The 24,947-nt window shown below is 45.5% G+C and overlaps 1 protein-coding gene across 3 annotated transcripts in view; it reads right to left on the bottom strand.

The window, feature by feature from the left end:
- The window catches only part of Cd80 (CD80 molecule), a 29,544-nt gene extending 5,753 nt beyond the window's left edge, over positions 1 to 23,791 (bottom strand). The window contains exons 1-5 of one of the 3 annotated variants that reach the window (XM_050148716.1): positions 23,716 to 23,791; positions 23,137 to 23,625; positions 22,195 to 22,508; positions 5,342 to 5,659; positions 2,989 to 3,270 (exon numbers count right to left, since the gene is read on the bottom strand). In XM_050148716.1, coding sequence (XP_050004673.1) covers positions 2,989 to 3,270; positions 5,342 to 5,659; positions 22,195 to 22,297 — 703 coding nt within the window. In that variant the 5' untranslated portion in view covers positions 22,298 to 22,508; positions 23,137 to 23,625; positions 23,716 to 23,791. Of the gene's footprint in view, positions 1 to 2,988; positions 3,271 to 5,341; positions 5,660 to 22,194; positions 22,509 to 23,136; positions 23,680 to 23,715 lie in introns of those variants that run through there. The other 2 variants (XM_050148718.1, XM_050148717.1) reach the window with 2 other exon arrangements.
- Positions 23,792 to 24,947: the final 1,156 nt, after the last annotated feature.

Genomic DNA, 24,947 nt, shown 5'->3' with positions numbered 1-24,947 from the left:
TACTCCATGGAGTGGTTGCCTGAAGATTCAGGAGGCTTCGCATTCTCTTCAAGATTCATCTGTTTTTGCCCTCCAGTCTTAAGTTTGGGGGAAAAGGAGCCAACAATGGCTCTGAATTGGTATTAGAGGGCCAGACTGGAAGACAGCCATGTGTGATAGCTTCTGATGAATGTCTAGTCTCACATGCAGCACATGGCCGATACAAAGCCTGCTGGGACAGCAGGTCAAAGAGATTGGTGTGTGTATTGCTGCCATCCGGTCCTCACTGAGGTAGCAGCTATACCATTTATTTCTTAATCGCTTTGAGAAATTGCAACGTCTGAAGAAAGGACAGGGACACGATTTGAAGGGAATATTAGCAACATAACCTCCCTCTCTGGCTTCTCTGGAATGGCTTATAAGCAAATCTCAAACACTAATTCGTTCTCAGCTTTTCCTACCACCAAGCCTCGTAGATGAATTTTCTCTTGGAGCTTATATCAGCCTTTGGCCCCATGGACCACCTTGTCCTTGGCATCTGAGATCCCACACTCCCCTGTTTCTGTTTGGAACATTCATCTTTCTTTGCAGGCACTTTTTCCTCATCTTAGCTTCTCCATGTCATTGTTTCCAGGGTGTCTGTCTGTGGCCCTGTCTGCCAGTATAATCTTATCCACATCCAAAGCTTGAAATACCATCTCATTTCTGAGTTTGAACCTTGCATTTTTTATCTCATTTCTCGACTCCAGATGTATCTATCATAGATCCAGCTGCTGACCACATGGCTGGAAGCCAACTGATGCAAACTAAATTTATTGTGTTTTCTTCTTAAAGCTTTATCTGTTTTTATTGTCTGCGTGTGGGTGTTTTGCCTGTGTGCATGTCTGTGCACCATAGGGCCAGAAGAGGGCATCAGATTCTTCTGGGACTGGAGTTACAGGTTATTGTAAACCACTCTGTGGTGCTAGACATGAAAGACAGGTCCTCTGGGAGAACAGCCCACACTCTTACCTGCTGAGCCATCTTTCCCAGCTCTCACGGTTTCCCCCGCAAAGCCCACCGTCTACTGCCCACATTTGCCACTGCCCTGAACGGCATCCTCAGCCTCCCAAGCAAGCGTGTCACACCTTCCTTGTTCTCATTTCCCAACCACCTTCCATGGACTTCTGTGCTCTCTCAGAAGACCCCTGATGCCGAGCCCCTTTCCCCCAGGACCTTCTTAGTCTGGATCTTTCTAATCTGCCACTCACAAGCCTCCAAACTCATCTCACAAACAATCACTTATCCTAACTCTTGCCCCAAACAACGATGGCTGTCTGGTTAGTGAGATTTGAGGCTTTTCTTTAAAACTCTCCATCAAGGGCTGGAGAGATGGCTCAGAGGTTAAGAGCATTGGCTGCTCTTCCTGAGGTCCCGAGTTCAATTCCCAGCAACCACATGGTGGCTCACAGCCATCTATAGAGAGATCTGGTGCCCTCTTCTGGTTTGCAGGTAGAATACTGAACACATAATAAATAAATAGATAGATAGATAAATAAATAAATAGATTTATCTTAAAAAATAATAAAACTCTCCGTCGACAAAAGGAGACCCCATGAGCAGTCAAAGCAACAGGGCCTGAGCTGAGAAATTAGAAATCAGTCATGTGCAGTAGCTCATTTCTCTATTTCCAGGGAGGCCGAGGTTGGAATGAGGTCATGGCCAACTCAGGCTGCACAGCGAGACCATGCTCGTGCGTGTGTATTCATGTGCATCACAATGAGTCTGCGTGACCTGCGAAGTCTAAAATACTGTCTGAATTCTTCCAGAAACATTCCAGCACTTTTGTCCTAAATCTCACATACACCCATATTACAAAAATGACTGACTAAACTAAATCCCCACCTTTAAAATTATATAAAACTTGTTAGTGATAGCTCTCTAAAATAAAAAATGAAGTTCAAATTAATAAACTAGTGTCCACTTTATGAGCCAAGATTTTTTTTAAGTAAAATTTCAGAAGACATAAAAAGCAATGAAGAAATGAGTTTGGAGTGTTAAAATCATACAGAAATTTGGTTTGTATTGGAGACTAATGTTTTCAGGAAATTTTCTTGTTACCTACAGAAGAACATAGTTAAAAGAATCCAGGTCAGATCTGAAAGAAGAAATCGCGGAGCTATGTCCACTGGAAATAAAGAAGAAGGCAGAAGCTATGTCGCCGCTCACATTAAATGCACATGTACTACTGACTGTCACACTGCATTGCTTCTGCACTGCACAGACACGGAAGATGTCCTTAGAGTGGGGCCGAGGTGGGAGGAGAGTCCCTAGTGGGCCTCAGTAAACTCATTCAAATGCCCTTCAAATTAGATCAGCATTCCGGTATCTGAGAACCCTGAAAACCTGCCACAATTTTCAGATACATACGTTTATATCAAAACAGTTTCTCCATTTTATAATTTCACCTTTAGAGAAAGGGAATTCCATAAGTTTACTACTTATAAGGGAAACTCTTGACTCAAAATGACCTATCCCCTCCCCCATCCCCAGCCTTTGTCCTTAAAGGCTTATCACATAACTTTACCAGACTTGGCTCTGGGTGAACCAGTAGGTGGGACAAATCTCGGGCTTTGGATGTGCTCCGACCCCACACTCAGAGTGAATGAGTAGTTCTAAAAACCAAAAAGACAGTGGTTTGATACCATGGGACCACTGAGATTGGGTATCCAAAGGGAAAATGCCAGAGTCAGGAAACTATAAAGAAGGACAAAATTTGGTGCTTTCAGAAGAGACAGCCATTATTAGGCCTGTACATTTTAGAATATTTACTAAAAGAAAATAAAATGAGGCTAAGCGACATCACCATCACCTGTCTAGTGACATCAGCGAGTCATAACGACACATCCTGAATGTCTAACGTGACTAACATTACCATCAGAGTCAGTGAGTCCAGTTCTAACATGAAGCTGGCTGGGTTGTTCTTTTGGATACCCTACGGTAGACACTTTCCAGAGTAATGTGGCTTACGTTTTTCCCAGGTGTAGTTCTTTGACACTTGAGAGTCTCCATACGCTATGCGGCACACAATGCTGTGGTTGTATGTCACGTTGAAATCCAGTTGGCTGCTGACAGTGTATAGTTCAGATTCAGGATCCTGAGAAATTGTCGTATTGATGCCTCTTATTTCTTTTCCATTTACCAACCAGGAGAGGTCAGGCTTCGGGAAACCACCAGAGGAGAAGCACATCATTCTTCTAATGTCCGCAGATGGATTTCCAAAGTGAGTTATATTAGGGATTGCGTAGTCAGCTGGAGATGGAACAGACGTGCGATTATACACAGGGACAGATCTGTGTGCGCATGGTCAGTAAGTGGTCAAGCTTCAAAAAGGATGACAGAATAAGGCCGAATGTGCAAGTCTCTATAAGTAAAAGAGCTGGTTTGAATTGGTCACGCCTGTTGTCTCCCAGCTTGACGGAGATAGGAAAGCTCTTAGAGAAAGCAGTAGGCTCGTGTGGATAAATGTACGACTGTTTGCTACTGGAAGAGGAGATGAGACAACTGAATGCTTATTGAGTTCCTGTCAGTTAACTCTGGAAATTCTCTGTATAACAACCTTAGGAGGTTGGACTGCCATTTAATAGGGTAATGCATCAAGTGGAAAGGGTAGGGCATGCTTCGAGTCCTAGGCTGAGGGAGAAGGCTTGCTTGAATTCCACAAGTGTGGGGCCAACCTGGAAAATAGAGTGACTTCTCCGAACCCCTTGTTCGCTCACGCTCAGGTGTTAGGGATTTAATTCCTCCCCTATCACGTGGGACTCAAACCCCCACTTCAGTCCATAGAATGAACTTTCTTCTTAGAAGTCTGAGTGCTACAGAACTCATATGAGCCGAGGTCAGAGGTCACCAAGGGCAGTTCTTCAACTGAGGTCTATTCTGTGACTGTGGGTTAATTGGTTTTTAGTCTTAGTGTGCTCATCAATAAGATGGGTTAATAATCTCGTGCTCCAGGACTGAAGGGAGGAAATGACATCATTACTAGAAACCACTTAGCATGGAACCTGGCACACAGGATGTATTTAGGGAGATGTTCTCCATTAAATCAGGTTGCCAAGGAGCACTTCTAAAACTGCATAGTGGTACTGGGAGAAGTGGGGGAAAGGCAAGTACTGACAGGGTACCAGGAAAGGGAAAACCCTTCATATTATTGGAGAGGGAGTCACTTTAAGCCAAAATAATTAATAATAATAATAATAATAATAATAATAATAATAATAATGAATTGGTGGTAAACCTCTTCGAGTTTGATGGAAGCCTCCAGGCCAGCCAAAGCTACATAGTGAGACTCTATCTCAAAAACCAAAAATAAAACAAAGAAAAAAAAAACAAATAAAAAATGGGCCTTGCTCCTAAATAAAGTTTGATGTGTTCCTGAGCTATTTATAGTTGGCATTTTTATTTTCTGCTTACTAGCTTATACCACCCAGTCAAGTTACTAAACTGATAGCCAACATAAAAATGTTGCTTTTGTTTCTATTAAACACACATCAGGGCTTTACCCTGGAGTAACAGGTCTGAGCATCTTATGTTGGAAGTCACAACTCATGTTCATTCATTCTAATTTTTTTGAGAACCAGTCAGCTCAGTAAGAGCCATTGTTTCCACGCCTGACTGAGCTCACAACAGCCTCAGCCTTGTGTCGGAGCCCTTCCACAAGATAACCTGTTTAGAATCACTGCTCAGAAGCTCTTGGCAGACTGTGAGCTGTCTAAAGATTAGCCCTTCGGGGCTGGAGGGAAGGCTCAGCAGTTCCAAGTACTGAGTAAAGTGTTCAACTTAATTTACTTTTGCAGAACACCCAAGGTCAGTTGCCAGCACTCACATTGGGTGGCTCCCAGGGATCCAACACCTTCTTCTGGCTACTGTCCGCGCCAGGATTGGTCCTTTTTATCTCAAATGACTCACGAGTTTTGGTCACTCTTAGTGGAGAAGATGAGGATGTTTATGAACAAAGGTAGGGTTACAAATTATTCAGAAAGGTCAAAAGTCTGTGACCTAGTTAACTTGTTACCTGGGATAGGAAGTTCTCAAGTGCAGTTCAGAGTACAGGCACATCACATTCAAGTTACATTCCCAAGAATCAGAAGGCATTTCAGGCCACTCTGGTGCCTGGTCTGATTACTGTGGCCTTGTGTGTGTGGTCCAAGTACAAGAAAAGCACAATGACAGATTTTCCCCCCTTGAATTATCAGTAAAACTGGAAACCCACTCCTCAGATAGGAAATGAGACTCCACCTTCTTTGATAGAATTGTCACCTACATCAGTAGAGATGAGACTTTCAGGACATTCCAAATCAGTAAATCAGAGACTCCTACCCACCTCTGACCAACAGCTCCACAGAATTCAAGTGCTTCCGTTTGTAAGTCCCTTGTTCTTGCCTTTGAACGACACAGGTATACACGCCCCTGTCTGACAGGAACAGGCGCAGGATCATGAGACGAAAGTTGTCTGTGATGTCAAATAAAGTCCGATTCTTATATTGGGGCCACACTTCTTTATCCCCAGAGACGTAGCTCAGCACCACTTCCTTCTCTTTCTGCCAGTAGATCCGGAGTCTGGCCAGCTCCTCAACAGAGTAGTTGTAGCCACAGGGCAGTGAAACCTTTTCTTTCACCGACTTGGACACTCTGGGAACACCTAGAAGATACGTAAGGAAAGACTGCACAACTGTTATTGAGCACAGCAGACTCATTCTGTCAAGTGACTAGCTGTGACAAGTGACTCCAGAATGGATGTTTTTTTTTCGAGACAGGATTTTTATTTTGATCCCCAGCATGTTTTTGTTGTTGATTTTGTTTGTTTTGTTATCATTTTTTTAGAGATAGGGTTTCTCTATGTAGCCCTAGCTGTCCTGGAGCTTGTGATCGACGCCAGGCTGGCCCTGAACTCACAAGATTCTACTGCTTCCTGCCTCCTGAGTGCAGGACAACCTCGCCCAGCTTTGACACTTCTTTATAATGTTTTATTATTGTATCTTAATTGTGCAAAATGATGGGTTCATTTATTTATTTTTGTTTTTGGTTTTTTTTTTTTTGGAACAGGGTTTGTTTCTCTGTATAACAGGCCTGCCTGTCCTAGAACTAGCTCTGTAGACCAGGCTGGCCTCAAACTCACAGAGATCTGCCTGCCTCTACGTCCCAAGTGCTGGAATTAAAGGTGTGTGCCTCTACTGCTGGCTTACATTTATAACTTTTATTGTGGTTTAAAAAAAAAACACATAAACCACCACATATGTTGGATACTTATAATCCTAGCACTTGGGAAGCTGATGAGGAGAACAAGAAGTTTGAGGCCAGCTTGTCCTACACTGGCAGGCCCTCCCTGCTGGGGATGTAGTTCGATGGTAGAGCACATGCGTATTGTGCGCAAGGCCCAAGGGTTTGCTGTCAGCACTGGAAGAAATACATCAAATTTACTATAGTGACCATTTTTAAGTTTATGATGGAAACATATCTTCACATTGCTGTGAGACAGAGCTCAGAGCTGTTTGTATGTGTCATGAATCTCTGTCCACATTAAACAACAAACTCCCCTCCATTTCTCTCACCCTGGAACCTCCGTTCTTCTGCTGGTTTCTATGAATTTGACCACTTTAGATATACTGGACTTTTGTGGGTGGCCTGTTTTATTTTATATTATGTCTTCAAGATTTATTTATCTTGTGATAAATATGACAATTTCTATAATGGTCTGTTCTGTCCCTTTAAAAGACAAGCACCCCCCACACCCCTGTCTGCCTAGGCAAGAGGATCTTCCTTCAGCTTCCCAGCTGAGCTTCTTCCTTTGCATCTCTCTCCTAAAGAGATAGCTTCGCCTCTCCTCCCCCCCTCCTCTCTCTCTCTGTTTCTTTTTCCCTCTCTCTCTCTCTGCCTCTCTCTCCTCATCCCCCTTTTCCCTCCAGGTCCCCTTTCCCCTTCCCTTCCATAACCCACTAAACAAATATCCAACCTCATGCATGGCGTGCCTATCCATCTCTGTCTCTCACCCACCACAACTCCTCATGGGACTGGCTGACCCACCATGCGGTTCCCTGCCTGGGGTTTGCTGCCACTTGTGGCCTGCTGCCCACTGTCACCCCTCAGGGAACAGCGCCATTTTATTTTTACCATTATAATTTCCTTGTGATCACAAATACTTTCCCTCTTCCTTTGTCTGTGTCCCTCCCTCCTTTCCTCCTCCCTTTCTCTCGATATGTTTATATATATCCTTTTCTCAATTTATATGTTGTATACTCACACACACCCACATGCATGTATGCATGTGCATAGGCACACACGCACACAACTGATAAATCTGCTCATCTGTTGATGGGCATCCGAGTTGCTTCCACCTCTTGGTTATTGCCATGGATAAGTGCTTTGAGCATGGGTGTGCAAATGCCTCTTCATATCCCCCATTTCACAGATCAGTCAGGTTTTGATCCTACCTCAGACCAACTTTGAATTCTCTAAGTAGCCAAGGGTGACCTTAAATTCCTGGCCTTCCTGTCCCACCTACTGAGTGCTAGGATTATAAACTAACACCATCACACCTGGGGCTCTTTTACTTCCTGTGTGCTCTGTCTACCATATTGGTTGATAAAGATAAAATGACTTTGACCAAATCTCGGGTGGGTGTGCTGCCATTGGCGCCACAGAACCTATCACACCCTTCCTTTTTTGTTTCTTTTGTTGCTGGTGGCCATTGCCATGTTAGAGGAACAACCGGCTGCAATTAACTTCAGGGAATCAGCCCACCAGCAAGCAGGGTGAATCTCGGAACTGCAAGTTCAGTAGGGCTTTGGACCCAGCATGTCTTTTGCTACTGCTGTGTCTTTCCCTGTTCACAGCTGCCATTTTTCTCTGGTATCTGGCATGGTGTGAATGGGTGTGGGGAGATCCCCACTGCCTTTAACGTGGTGTGATTATCTCATGGAAATTACCCGTCCTACTGGGCATTTTTACCAGTGGAATAGTATAAAGATAATTTCCTCCTAAGACACACTAGTTAAAGTGTTGGCCCCATCCCTGATAAACCAGGGGCTGCAGAGGATAGAAAACAAGAACAAGGACATGTCACATAGCTAGTTTCTCTTGAGGAGCCGTATAGACGGTGGCTTAGGTTATTGATTAAGAAAAACAACTGAATCCCAGAAGCTAAGTTAGCTCAAGTTCTTTTGATCTTAATGTTGAGAGATATGTTCACGGGTTCCAGTGTGCCTCATAAAAAAAAAAAAAAGCTTGCTATGACTTAAGGTTAAGTAAAGATGTTTTTGTTAATGGCTTTGAGGTAAAAAAGAATCTTGAAAAACATTTTAAAGTAATATTTTTAATAACTTAGCGAGGGCCTCGTTGAGGTCAGGGAACAAAAATAACAACAGCCTGGCTATTGCTGGCTGAGCACCTTTCTTGCGAGGAGGGTTGTTGATCATTTCTGTCCTCAGCTCTCTGGTATAAAACACTGTCGATGCAAGGTATCCCTCCAAAGAGAATGGGCTCCAAAAAGCCAGTGCAAGCAGTGAGAATAAATTCTGGTCTCTCTGCCAGTGGCCCGCAGTCTACCCCAGCCATGCAACTGTCATTCACATTCGGATGCGTTGCTCAGCCTAGCTATAGCAAGGAGGGCCTTGGGCCTTCCTCAAAGCCACGTGTGTTACCCTCTCTGCGGAGGGGATGGGGTGGGGTGCAGGAATGGTGGTGGGGATGGGAGGAGGGGAGGGAGTGGGAACTAGGATTGATATGTAAAACGAAAAAGAGTTTTCTTAAAAAATAAAATTAAAGAAGAAACTGTTGATGAATGGGTATGCACCCCGAGGATTTAAAATAGAGCCCATGTATTCTTTTTCCTAAATAAAAGTTTAGATTTGTGATTCTTCTAAGATTTCTTATAAGATTACCCTTTGCAATGAATAATAAAATGATTGGTCCTTTCTTTGTAACCACAAAATGTAACCCGCAAATAAAAGAACTGGCTGAGAACAACCCCTCGCTTGCTTACACTGTGTTCATCGATAACAAGTTGCTTGGGTGTGAATGAGTGTGGGTTCTTGGGACAACTTTTCACCTGTAATACAAAAAATGTTTAATCACATGGGGGATACGGAAAACAGGCTGTTTTATACTTGGATTCATTGTAATCATTCTTTTGAAAAATAGAATGTAACCATGTTGTAATCTTTATATTGCTTGAAAGATTTTCCCTGGGCATATAAGTTGGAAGGGAAAAAAAATGAATTTAGTTAGAATGAATTTAGTTAGAAGGAAGACTTCAAGAGAGACAGAAAGGATTCATCTGGATAGAGGTAAGAGAAGAAATAAAGAACAGAGAAAAACGATGATAGAGAGACGTTCACAATTTCTGCTGTTCCGTCCATGTCTAAAATTCTACAAGAACTCTGGGTTCTAAATACATTCTGGAGCTGTGCATGATGGTACATTTCTGTAACCCTAGTGCTTAAGAGGTTGCGGCAGGAAGATTGCCATCAGTTAGAGGCCAACCAGAGCTACACAGCAAGGCCTGCCACACCCCAAATAAAATATGAATAATTTCAGAGACTAGGCCAATTCACAAATGTGAACGCTAAGAATCAGGATGTTCTGTTGTATTGCCTATTTAAAATATGGCCCTCTTAATTTTGTATTTTCTCTTATCTGCCTCCCTTATTCCTTCATGATGAAGAGCCACAGAATCATAGTCCCCTTTGCCCTGAGCTTCCCAAGCATCTCAAAGTCTCTGTCGAGACCTCTGTAAGGAGCTATGACCTCCATCTCACAAATGTCTGACATTTCCAACAGAGGTAGAAGAGCACAAAGTTCCGCCATCTTGCTTCAGCTCTCATAAAGCAACAAGGATCCTTTTGTCTGATGTCACAGTCTACTCAGGGCCACATAACATGACTCTGTCTCAACAAAACAACCACAACAAAATAAACAACAACCAAAAAAATCTATCCAATGGAACTTTCCCTTTGGTTTCTTCTACAACTCTTTCCCCAACTCTCTCACACACATGCATGATACACGCACATGCGTAAGCATATACGTACACATGCATCTACATGCTCACACACACACCACACACATCCATGCACATAAGCATATACGCACACACATGCATATACGTGCTCACACACACATATACACCACACATGCATGCACAGACACCACACCCACACACACCCACACACACACACATTGCACAGAACTGCATTTTGTTTTGTTTTGTTTGAGACAATGTCACCCTAGGAAGCTCAAGCAGACTATCTTGATCCTCCTGCATCAGCTGGGAGTTATTCCTTCCTGAATTCTAGGAATGGTGTAAGCCACTACTAATGGCTACTAATATGGTTCTGAGCACTCTCATTTTCCCACCACACAGTTTGATTTGGGAGCAAAGGCCACTAAACCTTTCACTAGATGAGAGACTGACTCAGAGGAGAGTTGAGATGCCACCACCTTTATAAAAATCTTCTAATTATGCAGCCTAAAGTGAACCCAGTATTTTGCAGCAAACTTATACCTTATACCTTGAATACCCTTACTACATTGGCAATTAACCTGCCACTTTCCTACCATACATACCATTCAGTGGAGCACCTAGAATGGCGATGTCACTACAAGGAGTTGTCCTGAATCTTCCTCTCTCCCACATAGTCACAGGATAACAAACGGAGAGCATTCTAATGAATGGAAAAGCACTTACTCATTTTATATACACATCCTATGGACCAGGTCAGAGACAGGGACACCCAGGGAGTAAGATACTCTTCCGGTACCATGAGAAGGTGGTGGGTTTTAAGAGACCCCAGACAAAACGCCAGGGCAGGTTAAAGAATCTGCTGTGCCCCAAAAGAATACGGAGGACAAAGTTGAGGACTGTGAAGTCTGGGGGCACTACCAGCATTTGCTCTTTCTGCAGCTTATTTTACAGATACGGAAACTAGGCCAAGGGAAAGGCGCTGCCCCATTTCTATGTATATTTCTTACTGGACCCGACTTTTAAGACACTTCTCTTATTGACTGCTGCAATCATTAGTGTTAGCTGTCCACTTGACGGAATCTAGAATCAGTGGAGAGACCAGTGTCAGCTCCCAAAGAAACTCAGGACAAATGGCTAACCATGGTGCCTGCTTAACATATCCGTGCTGGCCTCCAGGCTCTCTGGGCATTGCAAGCACTGTTACAGAGTCCTGGCTCCTCTCTGTTCCTCACAACCCCACCCTCTACCCTGAACCTCTCCAGATCCTGAGCTTCCCCTCATAACCCAGGCATTTCAGTAACACACTGTCTTGATTCTCTCCCCGCTCCTGGTTCCCTCTCTCATCCCTCTCTCCCTCTCCCCATCCTCTCTCCTCTCATGGCTCAGTCTATTCTGCCGGCCACATTCAATCTGCTAATCTTTCTCTCCGCTCTGGATGCCTCCAGATGCCTCTGGCTGTACTCTCCCTCATAGCTACAATATAAAACCTTCTTCCCAGTCACACCTTGGAGTGGCCATGTCCTCATTTTTTTATTCAGTCAGATTTTAGCATGCCTATGGGAAATTATCCTGATCTCACCGAGGCGGGGGACCTGCCCGTTGTGGACAGCACCATCTCAGAAGCTGGGTATCACAAGCATTCCCACACTTTCTCTTGACAGGGATGCCATGTGGCCAGCTGTTTCCTGCTCCCGCTGCTGTGACTCCTCACCATGATGGATACCCGGAAACTGTGGGGCAGAACAAGCCCTTCCTCCCCTGAGTGACTTCTATCTGGCCATTTTATTATGGTGACAGGAAAAGAAACTGAGGTGCCTGCGTCTCTCAGCTTTAGGATTCAGTTCCCGAAGATCTAAGGCAACCCTGCATGGCTCCCTCCTGGCCCCACCACAGAGCTCTTCCTCTTTGAGAAGGAGTCTTGGGAGGGACCAGTGGGTAAAGGCAACTGTTAATAAACCTGACATCCTGGCTTTGATCCTCGGGGCCCACGTGTTGGAAGGAGAGAACTAACTCCTGCAAGTTGCCCTTTGGCCTCTAACACTTGCCATGGGTGTGCGTACAAATAAATAAGTAATAAGCAAACAAGCAATAAAAATCAAGAGTCCTAGGGATCTGTAATCCCAACACTTGGGAGGCAGAAGTAGGAAGACCAAGAGTGTAAGGTTATCCCTGGCTACACAGAGAGTTCGAGGCCAGCCTAGACTGCAAAAGATCTTGTTTCTAATGAACAGAACTAAAAAACCAACAAAATAAAAAATGAAAGAGTCCCTTTCTTTCCGGGCTTTGACTCACCTCACGGTTGCAGCCTGGAATGACTCACCGCACCTCGGGACATGGACAAGGCTTACACTTGTGGCCTATGCCTGCCCTCTTAGTCATCTGATGGCCTCTCCACCCTGTCCTCTTGGCTGTCTGTCCACTGTGCATCCAATTATCCTCTAGCATGGATTTGCTAAGTGGGTTTCATTTTAAAGCTTGGTCCCTGGGGCTGGAGAGACGGCTCGGTGGTTAAGAGCCCTGGTTCTTCTTCCAGAGGAACCTCTCTCCAATTCTCAGCTCCTACAAGATGACCCATAATCACCTGTAACTCCAGTTCTAGGGGGTCTTTCATCTTCTTCTGGTCTCTGTGGGTACCAGGCACACACATGGTATACAACACATGCATGTGTACAAAATACCATACACATAAAATGAAACCATACCCCCCCTAAAAAAAATTCAGACATGTTTCCTCATCAGTATATCTCTCTCGCAAAAAGCCAACACTTCAATATCTAAACCCCAACTCATTAGCTCCTAGCAAGTGTCAATACCACAAAACTCATCAGATGAGACTTCAGGGTTATGGCTCCGGGGCAGTGTCCCCTAAAGCCCAAATTCTCAGGCCCCGACCCAGTGCCATCATCGGCATTTACCTTGCCTGTGCCCCCAGAGTCACAAAGGTGCCCTTGGGGAAAGCCCATGTGTGCAGCCTCGTTCCCAGGTCCCCTGTGTCTTGGAAAACAAAATGGGACCAGTAACACCTTCCTAGCTCACAGCCGTAATGTGGGACAGCTGAGCTCACAGGCGCCCTTTAGGCAGCTTTGCCGAATGTCACCGGTTCCTACTCTAGAGTCATAACCGACACGAATGAGGAGACAAGCTATTACCTGGACACATTTGGGGATGCAGGAAAGCTAAAAGATGTGTCACAGAGCACAGACTACATGTTCCCGTGGACTTCGACTCTAGTCTCTGCTCAGCTACTTGTCAAGTTAGCTGTCTTCTCATCCATAAAAGGTATGCAACACCTGCATATTCCGGAGCACCGCAAAAGTAAATTCAATTAAACTATAGAAGCAGGGGAGACCCTGGGACAGCAAGTCTTCTGTAGGAGGGTCTGCATTCCCTCGGCCTGCCCCAAATCTTCCCCTCTGGTTGCTTCAATCTCACTCAGGGATCTTAGCAGCTGTATAGGACTCTGGTCTTGCTTGAATCCATTGGACACCATGACACAAAACAGCTAATTTATTGGGGGCCGCAGATAATGGGGTATCCCCTCCCCAGACCTGCTGGTTCCCATCCTATAGAATGTAATATATACAGCGGCTTTTGACACCGGATGACACAAACAAGAGAGAAATCATAACCAAAAGCAAAACTGTCTCGTTTCAGTGGCAGTCCCTGAGGAGTTTTTGTGCACTCACACGCAGAGAGGCATGGGTGTCTCTCTAAAAGTCATGGTGCCTCATCAATGGGCTACTCTCCATTCCTGTCTGAGCCCCCACCCCTCACACCCCCCGTGCTGAAGAAGAACCAGACTGAAAAGAGGAATCAAAACTTTCCCATGCGGCCTGGAAATTCCCACAGGAACCAGGTTTGCACTCTCATGCTGAGCAATGAGAAAAAATGGAAGAAACGTCTTGGAATAATTTTGTCTGTGTGGGTTGACTCTGGGAGGGACCCAGGTTCCTGAAACCTCACTGGATCTCTGAGTTTGTTTTTCGCCGCTTGGCTCTTCAACGCCCCAGACAAAGCAAGAGTGAGGATTCAAACAGGACACTGTACATAACTCTCCTCACCATGCCTAGGACGTGAGAGAAGCCAGCATCTTCCTGAGGAGGTCCACATGGTCTAGGGCCCACGTCACTCTGGGCTGGTGTTCCCCACTCAGAAAAGCCTTCCTCTGTCTCTCCCAGAGTCCCCTCTAACATCACCGTCTAGCCGCTCCTTAGGCTCTGACCCCGATATGTTTGTCTTCAATCTTTTGGTTATGTTTTGGTTTTTCTTTTTGAGATGAGGTATATCCCTACATGTCCTTTGTCTGGCTTTTCTGGCCAGAATACTGTGATTAACACGTATAAGCCACTACGCGTGGCTTTGGCTTCAGTCTTGCTCCAGCTGATGCAGGTTACTTGTGGGATAGACGGTACCTGTGTACATGAATGACATGCAAGTCCATCTGTGAAGTTTTGCCTGTTCTGCAGCGTTGAGAACGGGGCCTACCTGGTAGGGAAGGGAATGAAGTGGACCCCTGCTGAATGCATAGCTAAGTATTAGGAGCTTAGCTGACCACAAGTTAGGACTATAACCTTAAAGAGCAGGGTAAACCTCCTTGGGCCTCAGGTTCACATCTGCAGAGTGGATGTGCTCTCTCTACCCCATACGTGATGACCGCGGCGATACTAGGACACAAGCAAGGGGCTTTCTTAACTGTGGCGCTGTATGATTTTTAAACATAGACTCTTACATCTTATTGTATTTATTATTCATGTGTGTGAGCAAGTGGATGGATACATGCTATGGCAAGTGGATGTCAGAGGACAAATGTCAGGACTCGATTCTCCTCCTTTGCTGTTGATTATGGGGATTGAACCCCGGGACGTTAGGCCTGCAGTGTTTACCTGCAGATTCGTCTCGTGAGTGCTAATACAAGTTTTGGCAAGGCTCTTCTAACAACGTACCACATCCTGCTTGGTTGAGCCACACCCAGAATGGAACTGCAGAAACTCTGACCTGTGGTCTGAATGGGGTGCTCACCAGGCCCCTTCTAGGCCTCAGCAGTTGGATGGAGCCGAGGCTGTAAGAGAAGATGGGTAGAAAGAGGAGACAACTCTGTTTCCTGTTGCACTGACTGCTTTTGTGTGTCGGCTTGACACAAGCTAGAGACATCAGAGGAAGGAGCCTCAGCTGAGGAAATGCCTCCGTGAGACCAGCTGTAAGGCATTTTCTCATTTGGTGATCAGTGGGGGAGGGCCAGCCCTGGGCAGCTGGTCCTGGGTTCTATAAGAAGGAGGGCTGAGAAGCCATGGGAAGCAAGCCAGTAAGCAGCACCCCTCCACGGCCTCTGCATCAGTTCCTGCCTCCAGGGTCCTGCCCTGTTTGAGTTCCTGTCCTGAGTTCCTTCGGTGATGAACAGCAGTGCTGAAGTGTAAGAAGCCAAGTAAACCCTTCCCTCCCCGAATCGTTGTTTGGTCATGGTGTTTCACCACAGCAACAGAAACCCCAAGACAACTTCTAACAAATGTGTGTGCACTGCTCCTCTGGGTGGCAAACTGGGGACACTAAGCAGCTAGGCTCGGGCAGCCCTGGCCTTTCCCCCGACAGCTTTGCCATCTGCCTCCCTTACTGACTTCAACTCCCAGCCACTAGCCCCCTGGAGAGGGAGCTACCAACCAGTAGACATAAAGACCTCTGGTTTTAGTAAAAGGTGAAAGAGTTATATAATTTAAAGAGAAATCAGAGTAAGACCACTGGTTTTAGACCAAGAACTCGTCTTTTCAGAACTCAGTCTACAGCAGTGTGTTAGTGGCCGTGAAGACAATGATACTCCAGTACATCCTACAACATAGATGAACCCTGAAAAGAAGCCAGACACGCAACACCACAGGGGATATGCTTCCACTCTTAAGAAACGCACAGGAAAGGCATGGTTCACGAGAGGGGAAGTAGAGTCACGGTAGCTGGGAGACGAGGCCAGGCGACACGGAAGAGTGGCCGCCGGAGGGGTCTGGTTACGAGGTGTTGAAAATGCCCGGAAACTGCAGAGCAGTTACAGCTTCATCACAGTGTGAGAGGCGGAAACCCAGCAAACGCTAGCTTTAAAATGGTCAGTTTTAAAGCTTTTCAGACAATCTAAGTTTTTATCTTTTTTTATATATTTATTTTCCTAATAATTTATTTATTTTTATTTTATTGGCATTGGTGTTTTGCCTGCATGTATGTCTATCTGAGGGTGTGAGATCTTGGAGTTACCGACAGCTGTTGACTGCCATGTGGGTGGTAGGAATTGAACCTGGGTCCTCTGGAAGAGCAGTCAGCACTCTTAACCACAGAGCCATCTCTCTAGCCCCCAAGTTTTTATCTCCTTATTTTTGGTATTATGATCAGCTTGCAGCTTAGGGGCTACACATTTCTTTCTTTTTAAGAGTGCCATCAACCAGACATGGTGGCTCATGCCTTTGGGAGGCAGAGGCAGGTCAACCCGGTCTACATAACGGGTTCCAGGCTAGCTGGAGCTACATAGTGAGAACTTGTCTCAAAAAAAAAAAAAAGCCCCCAAACATAAACCAAATGGGTGCTTTCAATGTACCCACTTTTACATTTTTCAGAAAAGGGTGTTTTGTATGAAAGCAAGAAAATAATAAAATAAGCAATTATTTTATTAAAATTTATTTAAATTATTTTATTAAAATAAAAGTTGGTAAGATGGCTCCATGGGTTAAGGCACTTGATGATAGCTAACCCTGATAACCTGAGTTCCACCCGTGGGCCCACATGGTAGAGAGAACTAAGTCTTGCAAGTTTTCATTTGGTCTCCACAGGAGAGCTGTGGCACACACACACACACACACACACACACACACACACGTATGCACTCACACACACACACACACACACGCACACACGCAGGCACTCACACTCTTCCACACAGATCTGATGTATCTTTCTAGAGTCTAACTACAGGAACAAATAGGGAGGCTCCTTGGTAGCCAAGCCCTGGGCAAGGGTCTTAGTGCTGGATTACCATGTCTCCTATCAGAAAAGAAACAAGCTAAGTACAGCATCTTAAAATTCATAAGCCAGGCAGCAGTGGCTTTAATTCTAGACTTTTAATTCCAGCACTCCTTAGGGAGACAGAGGCAGGTGAATCTCTGTGAGTTCAAGGCCAGCCTGGTCTACAAGAGCTAGTTCCAGGACAGGCACCAAAGCTATACAGAAAAACCCTGTCTCAAAAAGGCAAAAAAAAATTCCACCAGGTGAGGAGGTTAGCTCAGTAGTAGTGCACTTGCCAAACGCTTGGTTTGATCCTCAGCACTGAAAGCAAAAAAAAAACAAAAAAACAAACAAACAAAAAAAGTAAATAAAATAAAATAACTCAAGAGATGTGATATACATTACATAAATGTGCTAGTTAAATAAGCATTTTCCAAGACCAGAAAAAAAACACATTAAATTTGAAAAGAATGAAAGGGGGGGGGGACACATAAATATTACTTATCATCCTAATACACGGAAATGTTTATTTCAATATTCGGATCTACAGTCATACCACACCAATCGTGTCCCGTCTTGACTGATCTTGGAAGCTAAGAAGGGTTGGGCCTGGTTAGTATATGTTAGGAGACAGTTGATGCTTGGACACAGTCTTTTCTGTGGAAGCGATACTATGGGGCACCTCTAAACTTATGTTAAGTGATTTCCACAGGTCTGATGGTAGGCCTGTGCAGCATTCCAGCAGGACAAGGATGTGTGCTGGCTCACTGGGTCATGGGACGATTTGAGTCTTCCCCCTGACTTTCCGTCCAGTTTAGATACAGCCCTTACAGTCTGTAGAAATCAGGTCTTTATTTTTTTTTTTCTCTTAAATTCAAAACTCTTGGATGCTGAGATTTGAACTACAGTTATCAGGCAGAGGCTATAACTCACGAGATGTGTTGGCCCATTGTGTTCAGATAGCAGGGTGTGAGATTTGAACTATAGTTATCAGGGTAACGGTGGCAGAGTTGTAACTCACGAGATGTGTTGGCCCATTGTGTTCAGATAGCAGGGTGTGAGATTTGAACTATAGTTATCAGGGTAACGATGGCAGAGTTGTAACTCATGAGATGTGCTGGCCCGTTGTGTTCAGATAGCAGGGTGTGGATGCGGATTACTCTTTGTGACACTTGCTTTCTCTCTATCTCAGAGCTCCTAATCCACCCATATCCAGCTTTTCCAACTTCTGCAGAAAGCTTTTCCCCAGCCCTCAGAGCTGGGCCACCCGGAAAGGATCCCAGCCCCGAAGGAAAGGCAGCCTACTTATACTTAGGCTTCCCTGATAGTTGCCTCCTTGTCACCAGTTTCTGGAATACAGTCAAGTGTTTCTACCTCAAGAGACCACTTGCCCTGGAAGTCAATGGCTGGAGAGTAGATAGGGAGAGGGGACCACGTCACCATGGTGTGACTTCCTGACCCAGGGCAGGGTTGAAGGTGTGGCAACTCCACAGTCCCCAAACAGCCCTCCCTTACCTGACCTGAGGGCCCACAGACCACTCCTATCCTCACCAAAATCTGCCAAGTTCTCACCTGCTTCATATTGCTCATGTCTCAGTCCATCCTTCCCACTCCCGGCCCCTCTCTCTTCACCAAAACCATCAATCACATCACCGTACACATTTGGCTCCAGAAACAGCCTCCTGTTAGGTTTTTGCACAATTACTGTGGTTGCTCTACAAGCTATTCCTCATGCTTCACCAGCTCAAGATTTTTGTGTGTTGTTCCGTCCTAGGAACTGAATGCAGAGCCTCCTATTGCTAGGCAAGCACTCTACCCTTGGGCTGTATCTGCAGCTTTTTTTTTTTTTTTTTAAAAGATAAAGACTCTTGTAGTTCAGGCTGGTCTCAAACTCACCATGTCCTATAGAGTGATTCTAAATTTCTCATTTCTCTGCCTATGCCCCCTAAGTGCTGAGATCACACATGCCCAGTTTACACCCTACTAGAGTCGAAGCTCAGAGCCTTGTGTATGCTGCGCAAGTACACTACCCACTGGGCTATCCAGTCCATGATTTCTATTTAAAGGCAGGGTCTCACTAAGTTGTCCATGCTAACCCTGAATTCCCTCTATAACCCAGGGAGGCCTTGAATTTTGTTTTTGTTTCTCAAGACAGGGTTTCTCTGTGTAACCGCTTCGACTGTCCTGGAACTCTCTTTGTAGACCAGGTTGGCCTCAAACTCACAGAGATCCACCTGCCTCTGCCTCCCAAGTGCTGGGTTTAATGGGGTGCACCACCACCACCCAGCCTGAGGCTTTGAATTTTTGATCCTCCTGCCTCAACCTCCAGAGTAGCTAGGATAACTGGCACCCGTGTTAACACATCTGCCTTTCTGTTTTTTTTTTTTTGAACATTATTTATATGCAGTCTTACTTCTCAAACAGGGCTGTACAGACAGTCCACTAGCCTCAGCATCACTGGGCTGCTTACTATAAATGCAGAATCTCAGGCCCTGATTCCGGGCCACCTAAGCAGAAGCAACCTTTCAAGTAAGATTCGTAAGCCAGGCATGGTAGCTCCCATATGTAATCCTGACTACTCTGGAGGCTGAGGCAGGAGTTTGGGGGCAAGCCTGAGCTACATACTGAATTCCAGGCCAGCCTGGACTACAGAGTGAGACCCTGACTCTAGAAACCAAAACAAAAATACCTTAAAATATTTTTCAGAGCAGTGTTAGGTTCCCAGGAGAACTGGGTGGACAAACCTGCAGGATTCCCACAGATGGGTCCTGAGTATCCTTTATCATCAGCATCTCATGAGGCAGCCACACATTTGCCACACTCCACGAACCTACGCTGACATATCACCCTCACCCCAAGTCATGGTGTAGTACTCCCTCTAGGAGGTGGGCTTTCTATGGGTTCGAAATGTCTACGATCAATAGATACATCATTATAGGATTATGCAAAATAGTTTCACTTCTCTGAAAAATCCCCTGTGCTAGGGACAGCCTTTTAACCCCCACCCAGGTGATAATATGCGCAATTAATGTATGGCCAGAGCTGAGATAGACAGTGCCACCTCCCCCTCTAAACCCTTCCTCGCCCTCCCTGTGAGGTGTAAATAACGTTCAGATTCCCTAAAAGCCCAGGCCCTAAGCTATACTCCCTTCTGGTCCTGCTCTCTCCACCACTGTCTGTCTGCGGGTCCTCAGCAGGTGAAAATGGCGCCTCGGAACAACACCTTTCCTTCAAAGTTCTCACCTCTGTGGTCATCACATAAATGCGATGATTATTAGCTTGTTCATCTTCTTCCTTCCAGTGACTATAAATTCCATGAAAGAAAGGAGCTCATAATTTGTTCCCAGGACCAATAAACATGTCTCGTACCCAGAAATTGCCTGGTGTTTGTTGAATTAAGTGTTTACAAAGAATGAGCTAGACAGTTATGGTGTAGCTCAGTTGGCAAAGTGCTTGCCCAGAATGCCCTCTATCTGATATCTAAACTGGGCAAGGTGCTGTATCTGGAATCCTAGCACTTAGGAGATGGAGGCAGGAGGATCAAGAGTTCAAAGTCAGCCTTTGTTATTGAACGAGGTAAAGGCCAGCCTAGGCTGCAAGAGACTGCCTAAAATGGGGAGAAGGTGTCTGCCAATTTGCCTCCCTGCCCAGAATCCTCTATCACATCTGCCTCCATCAGCTGTACTCCTCCAGCGACCCTGTCCCCCTCTTTTCTCAGAACCTGGGCTTTGGTAGTTCTCCTATTTTCATATTTCTTGTGGGATTAGTTCCAGGATTTACATATGCAAACATGTTTGAAGCCACGAAGCGCATGCTCAACTACTTCTGAGGTGAGGTGAACTCTCAGAATAAGATGCTCAGCCCAGTAGACACTGAAGGCAGCTGTAGGCCATGGTGCTTTCCTAATGGCTAAAAATGAATCAGCTATGCTTGGTTTCTGACTCTTTCTGGCGCAATTCTCAAGGCTTGGTTTAAATATTGTCTGCTTTCTCTCTCTTTTTAAGAGTTTTGCCACCCCACTGATCCACTCCCAAGCCCCATTTCGGGGTGTCTGGAGTTTCTCTAGAAGACTAGAGTTTGGGAGTGCTTCCCTAATCTCCAGGAAAAGGCTGTAACTGTTGGACGTGCCGACTATGTAGAGAACTTGATGTATGAATGGGCACTTAAGTCGTGGTTGTCTGGGTTCTGCAACCAAATCTCACAGCTTGGGACAGAAAACCTAAAACTGCTACTATTGTAGCAGGTGGGTGTACCTCCATCCCTTCCTTTCCCTCTTCCTGTCTCTCACATTCTTAGATATTCTGGGCAGGATTTTAGGTGAATGATTTGACACCAGAGCCTCTGAGATTCTAGTTTCCGCATTGCCGTCTGGCACTCTGGCTTCCTCCTCGTTTGTGAGAAACAGTTTATACGCTATTCCTTAGAAAGCAGATCTTTTGTTTCCTGACCTTTAAAAAAGGTCATTCAGGACGTGGTGGATGCCAGTTCCCAAGAAAACCATGATCTGGGCAGAGCCCTCACCCCTTCTGATAGTGTCTGAAGTCCAGCCCCTTCAGACCACCGACATAGAAGCAGAATCACCTTGAGAGCAAAATGCTCTTGAAGAACACATAGGAAACACACAGCCAGTCAGAAACAACTGAAAAAGCTAATCATTTTGCACTACATCTTAGCATTCAGATGTCAGTGTTGACACACTGGAAGAAAGCAAAGCTTGAGAAGAAATATTAAGAGAAGGATTTCACACTAAGAAGATAACATTTCTCAACTACCCACCAAACGGAAGAGGTCACCGTTGTTTGGTCTTAGAAGAAGGCCACATTAATTGAGTCATAGCATAGAAACATACTTTGAAAACCAGAATCCCAGACCAAGGCTGTAGGCACATAACAAAATGTGATTGAACATCTATTATAGATGGAGGAGGCCACAGCCCTAAGCTGCTCTCTGGATTTTTGTGTTGTTAAAACAGTGCTGTCTTTACTTCTATGTTGGAGTTGAAGTTCTTGATTTAACTTGGTTCCTAATTTGCTTATGAACCTATATGTCCTTTGACCATCTTTGAACCAGAACTTTCTTAGCTTTAAAGTATTCTGGAAATACACTGAAGGGTCCCTCCAGTTCACAAAGTGAGCAGAAGGAGTCGGCTACAAAGTAAGCCGAGGAAACCAGCACAGAGAACAGCGTCTTTCTCAAAACCCGTCGAGCTTAAGTCAAGTTCCTGGAAGTTCCTTCCTTACCTGAAGACATTCGAGAAAGACCAACCAGCAGCACTAAGAGATGAATGAGCCAGAGAAGTGGACACCTGGGTGGTGGTGTATCCTGCCTCAGTCGGCACCCCATAGCTTCAGATGCTCTGGTTAGATGGTGAAAGCCAGGAAGCCGGAGCCAGAGGGAGCCCGGGCACCTCCTAGGCTCACAAAAATCGGGAAACAGAGCAGTAGAGAAGCCTGGTTGGTAGACACCAGGCAGATGCTGAAGACAATTCTATGGCTCCACGGAGATGGGACAGTTCTTGAGTCCCCGAAGGCTGTTTCACAACCTGAAACAGAAACTAACAAGAGTCGTTGCTTGCAGTGAGCTAAGCTGAAAGAAAACTCTCTGCCTGCGAGGAGTGAGGGGAGTGAGGAGTGAGAGTTCTTAATCTGAGTGGCCTCGAAATCAGGGTGTGGCCATGAGGGGAATTTAAGGTGGAGGGGACCCTAGGGGAGGTGACTTGTTCTGGACATTTCCGAGAATTAGCAGCAGTTGGGTGAAAGGGTTCTCTGCTTGGGGGTGTGGCTAGCATCAGAACACAGTGAGACCCCATTTCACAAACAACAACAATGAAAAGCACTGAGACCCTTCAGTATCAGACAGTCCAAGAAAGCTTAAATCCCACCTCCCACTTTCTCCACCCTCCACCCCCACAGTCACACGCAGAAACACAGAGGGACTGGCAAACAGGTATTTGTCCAGGGTAGTGTTTTATCTATTAACAAAATATCAAGAACCTCAGATCTTAAACACAATAACTCCTACAGGATTTCATCCAACGGAGGGGTGTCCCAGTAAAAAGAGAGCAAAGACACACGACAAACACTATGTATTTAGACTATGCCATATAATGTGAAGAGGCTTGTTTATGTTTTTTTTCCAGTAAGCATATTAAAATTGAGAAATGAAAATGAATGACATCATACCTACAGCTGGCCAGATGTGTGGATCTCCTCTTTTGGAGCTATCCCCGAGCCATACCAGATTGTCTCTCGCTAGCCACGCTCTAACCTGTAGGTTTGAAGAGACTTTTCCATTAGCATTTTATTGATTAGAAAAACTCAAGGTCAGCCTATAGAAATATTGGCTAGCATCCAGGAAATGCAAAAGAATTCTGATGGTTTTTTCTAAGAGTGTTGAAATGCCACAGCCGTGAGAACAAGAGATCTCGGGAGACTCCTCCGAGGGCAAGTCACAATTGTATGCTTGTTTTACAAGCAGTGAAGCTGGGGCTGAGGAGGCGGTTTTGTCAGTAGAATGTCTGCCTACCACGCAGGAAGCCCCGAGTTCGAGCCCCAGAGTTGTATGAACAGCATGGTGACACCGGAGAGATGGAGACGGGAGGATCACAAGTTCCAGATCATCCTGGGTTATACAGCAAGTTGGAGGCCAGCCTGGGATATAGGAGCTGTTGTCTTAAAAAGAAAAGAAAAAAGGTCAGGTTGGTGTTAAATTGTTGTACTAAGGCTTCCCACAGTTGATAAATCATAAATGTTTTTACTTACTCGCTGAAGAAGATGTCTTTTTCTTGTGTCTTAAGAATCAAAAGGTGGGGCCCACTGACAGCCTTCTCCTCTTGCTGTCGTCTTTATGACTAACACAGCGGGGGGGGGGGGGGGGGAATTTCCCCTTTCCAACTTCCCTTTACCAAAACCTTGAGGAAGCTCCCTTGCTCTTTGAGAGAGTGTGACTTGGGCAAGACGCCCAGCAGGCTGCCCTCACCATGGGGATGAACTAACCATGGTGAGATGAGAGTTTTGGCTGTCTAAGAAGGGGAAGAGAGCAAAGGGCAGGCACTGGCTCTGCCTGGACAGTGGTGTGGGAGCCATCCTGACTGCTTCCACACTGATCTGGTGTTCTGTTTTCATACTGAGTTACTCTTTGCCGTAACTACAGCTGTCTGGCTCAGATATAGTAGGCATTGGGGGGTGGGGAGGGGACGTGTTTTCTGTTTACTAGGCCACTCTGGCTGCATTTGTACCATGCCCATCCTCATAGAGTGTGCTCCCTGGAGTCACATCGCATAACAGTCTACACTCACCTTAGGACAGCTGGTGTAGCTCTAGGAACACAATGAAAATATCACGGGATGGGATAAAGAAGGCTCCAGCCTCATCCCCCACCTGCAACTGTTATCTGCAGCCAGTTTGAACTGCCTGGGACCCTATATGTGGAATTTGGGAGGACCCATGGACAGGCAGCCATCTATGCTGGACAGGGAATCTCTTTGCACAGGCAGATCCAGGCAGATCCTTGACTGAGCCTACAGTTTTCAGTTGACTTCTGACTGACCTAGGCCTCCCCTGTGGCCTTGACATGGAATACCCTTGGAAGTTCTGTACTCAAGCACGCAGAAACTTAATTGTGGGGAAGTAGGTATCTGTGGGACTACCCTTGGCCCAAAAAGCTGAGAACAGCTAGGTAGCTGCTTCCCCCTTTGTCTCCCAGGTGGAAGTTCTTAAAGACCTTCACAGGGCTCCCAGAAAGTTCTGCGGGAGGGAGTAACTGTTAGGAACAATCTTAAGAGGAGCCTCTCTGCCGCCGAAAACAATTCCAATCAGACCAGATTAGACTGAATAAAAGATGCCCATGTTTAATAAATGCATCGCTCCTGGGTGGTCAGGAGCATGGTGAGGGGGAGAGAGAGTTGGCGGGGGGGACACCATGCAAAACCCAAAGAGCACGTTGTTAGGAAAAATCTTAAAATGGGCCTCTCCGCTGGCTCAAAGAACTCCAA

The sequence above is a fragment of the Alexandromys fortis genome, unplaced genomic scaffold, assembly GCF_014885135.2.
Source record: "Alexandromys fortis isolate MF-2015 unplaced genomic scaffold, M_Fortis_MF-2015_v1.1 scaffold_4, whole genome shotgun sequence".
NCBI classification, from domain to species: Eukaryota; Metazoa; Chordata; class Mammalia; order Rodentia; family Cricetidae; genus Alexandromys; species Alexandromys fortis.
Note: the sequence above shows the minus strand (reverse complement) of the source record. Positions and strands in the feature narration are given on the sequence as shown.